This window comes from Uloborus diversus, chromosome 8, assembly GCF_026930045.1.
Source record: "Uloborus diversus isolate 005 chromosome 8, Udiv.v.3.1, whole genome shotgun sequence".
In the NCBI taxonomy this organism is placed as follows: Eukaryota; Metazoa; Arthropoda; class Arachnida; order Araneae; family Uloboridae; genus Uloborus; species Uloborus diversus.
The window spans coordinates 134,620,775-134,625,593 of record NC_072738.1 but is presented as its reverse complement, the minus strand read 5'-3'; the positions used below and the strand labels follow the sequence as shown (position 1 = coordinate 134,625,593).

The window sequence follows — 4,819 nt, the reverse complement described above, 5'->3', positions numbered from 1 at the left end:
AATTTTGCATCCCTTTTTAAAGCAGAAATAATTATTTTTGCAATTGAAAATTTTGTTATACAACACTATTTGGGGTCTAAATAAACTTTGATAACATTAATTACCCATATATTAGAGCTTAAAACATTTTAAACATCAATTTATAAATCGCAACCTTAGTGAAGCTAAACGCAGTATTTCAATTGAGGCATCTACGCAGTTACTGGGTACATATGCGATTTCTTTATTTTTTGCCCTTTAAACCTGGTGAAAACGACTAAAAACGATTTATATGTGCATATATGACTAACTTCTTAACATTTTCCAACCATTTTCGATCAATAATTAATATTTTAACAATTTAAGATCCGCCTTTAATAACATGGGATCAAGCATTAGTTTGGATGGAGTGTGCTAAGATGGTCTAAAAAGAAATTATTTTTCGCGCGTTTTAGATAGTCTCGAAAAATCTTTTTGTTGTAGTCTAACAGCTAATATTCTTAGCTAACATATCACAATTTTTTTGGGGGATAACATTAAATTATATAAGGAAATTATTAAAAAACATCGGATGTGACACTTCTGAGATGCAGAGTGAAGTCCAGATTATAATATTTTATTCTAGTTCAAAAACCATTTTGGGGATATTATTTTATAAAATAATAAACTTCAGATTCGGAGCTTTATAATTCAACCGGAATCATAGTTCTATCGCATTTGAGAAATTTTTTATGGGCGATTGTTTTCACGTAAGAAACACAATTTTGAGCCCGGAAAGACTACGAAACTGACTCTCAGAGCTCTTACCGCGCTCCCAAAGTTTACAGCTTTCTGCGACGTCCGCAGCTAGTCAATAAAAGGGCTCTGCGCTGATGGTTGCAAACATTCGATTTGACAGCCGTTCTAGTTGTCAGACGTGCTCTTGCTTAGCGGAATATTTTGAAATCGTTGCTGTTGTTTTTCGTGATTTTTCTTAATCATCACTTGAATTAAGATGGCAGAAACCGAAGCCGTTGCTACTCCTGCTGCTACACCGAAAAAGGCAAAGGCATCCAAGCCTAAAAAGCCCAAAACTGCACCTACTCATCCAAAGGTGTCCGAGATGGTTAACACAGCCATATCTACTCTCAAAGAACGTGGAGGATCATCCGTACAGGCCATTAAGAAGTACATCGGCGCCCACTACAAAGTCGATGTCGACAAGCTGTCACCTTTCATCAAGAAATACTTAAAGAATGCCGTGGCTTCAGGTCAGCTCGTGCAAACCAAAGGCAAGGGAGCTTCTGGATCCTTCCGTATGACAACCGCTACCAAGGAGAAGACTTCCAAACCAAAGGCTTCTGCACCTAAACCGAAAAAAGCTTCCAAACCTGCCGCTGCAAAGAAAGTCGCCAAGCCCAAAACCCCCAAGAAGGCCGCTGCAAAGAAACCGAAAGCTAAAGCTGCCAAGAGTCCCAAGAAAACCCAAAGCAGTCAAGCCCAAATCCCCCAAACCCAAGAAGGCAAAAGCAGCGAAGAAACCCGCAGCCAAAAAAGGCAAAAAGTAAACATCCCATCTTAAATGGAATCATCTTGTAAATATCATCATCGTATCATCTGGACTGTTATTAGGACTATCGTGAATTTGTTGTTCTCTATCAAGAATTTCCCGACTGCACCTAATGACTGTTCTGTCATCATCCTCATCATCGCTGTCACTTCATCCTCAGAGTACGCAGTTCATCATCCATCTCATATCATTAGAACTGTTACCCTCATCATTTCTTCATTACCCGGTCATGTACATCTGTGTTTCATTAACTCATACTTCAGAAAAACCTGAACTTTTATTTTGAACTTTATTAATGAACTTTCATCGTTCAAATTCAACTTGTAAGTACTCAAGTTTTCATTTCATTTAAGCAACTGCATTCTATAATGTGTTTCTGCACCAAATCTCTCTCAACTATGTGCCATTCATATAGTTCTTCAAAGTTATTTCATCTGATTGATTACAATATTTGAAGTTAAATATTATGGCTATGTTATCTCTCTAAGAAATTCTATTTTATATTATTTATTTCACATGAAAAAATGTTTCATGCCATTATATGTGCTCGCTACAGTTGCATTTAATGTAAATGTTACATAATTTTTTAATAAAAATGTTGTAAAAAAAATCTTTCTATTTTCCCTTTTATTATAGGTTTTTCATATTTATGTAAAAAGTTCAAATTACTTTAGTCTGCATGAAATATTCAATCTTACATTGATTTTTAGATCCAAGAATATAGTATGCAACAGCTTGCCTCAAATTCGAAGGTTTGTTTGACTTGTGTCTATTTCAGTATCCGCAGATTTAAAACAAGATTCTTTTTTTATGCTCCGGTATATGCTGTTTTGTTCAGTTCATTTTATCTTGTGCATGTAAGTGGTTTGACAAAAGTTGGATTTAATTGCAGGCTAATGAGCAAATTTTTAGTACTTATTTTAAAAAAAAATATCTAGATTTTGTTGAAATTAGAAACAATATTTAAAACTGAAAGAAAATATTTGTTCATTCACATGAAAGTTCTGGATGTGTACATGTTATTGAACTTAAATGATGCATCAGTAAGAGATAAAAATTAAAACATTTTGTTATTATGCATAAAAAATTGGTTAACTTTGACATGCCAAAGATAATGATTGACGTCTTTCTATGTTGGTGAAGGATATAAGTTTGCAAGTTAAGTTACATTTCACACATAAATTTCTAGGTTACAAGGATACGACATGACCAAGAAGGGACGATATTCTCACCTTTTATTATTTTAACTGTAGCATCCAGTTTTTTAAATTTCGCCTAAGTTATGTTTGTAAGTTTCTTTTTAATATTTCTTCCTCGTAAATTTTCTACACCAAGGAGACATTCTGTTCCCATGGCAACAGGTGCAAGATAATGCAAAAAATTTGGTTCTCATTGTGTTGACAAATTTTTGTTTCAGTTCATTGGGGAAAGTAAATGTAACCATTGAATCTTTCTATGGCTAGCTCAACTACGAAACATAGAAATAACTTCTAATCCTTCTAGAAAAAGATAGGTGGAACAACATGCGGAGTCTGCTTTATTCATCGGTTTCTCATGTTTGCTTTTCTAGTGCTCTAAAATGTTCAAATACTCTTATTTGGTAGTTCAAGAGGGGGGGGGGGGAGGCATAATTTTTAGGAGGGAGAACTTCTCAATTTACCACATGAATTTTTCAAATTTCATTGAATGTTAACATGCAAGCATTCACAGCTACTTTACATCTAATGAGAAGGGATATTGGGCATCGTTAAAAAAAATAGTATTGAATAATTATTTCAAATTGCAATGTTCAATAATGTATTTAAATTTGCCAAATTTTCCAGCAAAACTTGTCCCCTCCCAATTCAAGGACAGAAAAGCATAGTTAGAAATGCATATATTTTAAATGATGAAAGTTAACTTCAGTGAAATTTTGACACTTATAATTTATATTTTGTCTTACTTTGTTGAAAATGTTAGAACAGGAACACCATGGTTTTAAAGACAGCTAATTGGCATGAAATATTAATTTCGTTAATACTGCAGAACAAACTGCTGGAATTAAAACATAATCAATTCCATATGACAGTCGGATTCAAAGATGGTGACAGGTGCTGCAAAATAGCAGCACCTACGCTAAATTAGTTATATTTTTGACTTGTGTAAAAACAAAAGGTGTGAATTTCCATCTGAACTGAATGGACTCCTGCTGAAAGGTCCCTTGGTCAAAAATATGGTGAACAGATTTATTAATCTGTAATCTCATCTTGGGGGGATAGCTGAATTGCTCTCCTACTACTCTGCAGGGGTCTATCTATGTTTTATTTTTAGGTTTGCATTTCGTGTAAAAAAATTTTTTTTTGCCATTTTTCTTCGTGTATTTTTTATGAAAAAAATTCTGTTATATTGTATGGAGCTGTTAAGCTATCCTAAATCTAATTTGAAATCCCTGTGGCTTAAAAGACTTGGCTGGGAATAACTTTTTAACTGATGTTTTGCTTTCATACAAACCTTCGTAAAAGGCGATATGAATTTTTTTAAGTGGCTGCTTTTACGAAAAAGAATTATGTTCACAATCCCAGACTCTTTTTCATTTTAGCATTGTGGAACTATCAACATTTGCTACTGAATAGTTGGAAGCAAGGGCACCCCCCCTAAATATTACTAAGACCCCCCCCCCATATACCAGAAGAGAAAAATACCAGTCACAACACCCCCTCCCCCTATATGGGCACCCCCGGTTGGAAGTCAATCAGTGTTATGAAACTAAATCCTTGAAGCATGCTCCCATTTGGTCCATCCTCAGGGAATGTTGAACAATTCCCTCAATATTTTCCAAATTAAACTCCAAGAGATACAATTGCATGCTGTTCCCATAGAAATCCCTCTTAATATTTTGTCAAGGCAAAAGATGCCACCTTGGAATTTTTCCTTAGTATGAACACTACTTGAAATTTGTTTTAATTCTTTTAGGACAATGACCAGTGCAACAATTACAAATCTCACATTTCCAAAATTTCTAGGTGTTAAAAAAGTTTTTTTTTTTTTTTTTGAAAAAAAAAAAAAAATTAAGATATGCTTTTTCTGCATTTAAGGAATAGGTTCCTATTTCTATAAATTAATACATAAAATCTATGTCTTTCAATACTGTTCCACAACAGTGCTCATAAAAAATAAAAAAAGCAATATCAAAATTTATATATCCAATATTTGTAATCTAGAAATAGAGATATTTCATTTCTGGGAAAGTACTGGTAAGTTTATTTATTTTTTATTATAATATTGCACTTTATACTAAACTTTTTAATTTCC

General features: G+C 33.7%; 1 protein-coding gene across 1 annotated transcript; it reads left to right on the top strand.

Annotated features, from left to right (window-relative positions):
- The first annotated feature begins 865 nt into the window (after positions 1-865).
- LOC129227631 (histone H1E-like) lies at positions 866-2,130 on the top strand. The gene is given in 2 exon segments (XM_054862220.1): positions 866-1,438; positions 1,440-2,130. Coding segments are annotated over 2 exon segments (552 nt in total). The 5' UTR covers positions 866-973; the 3' UTR covers positions 1,527-2,130.
- Positions 2,131-4,819: the final 2,689 nt, after the last annotated feature.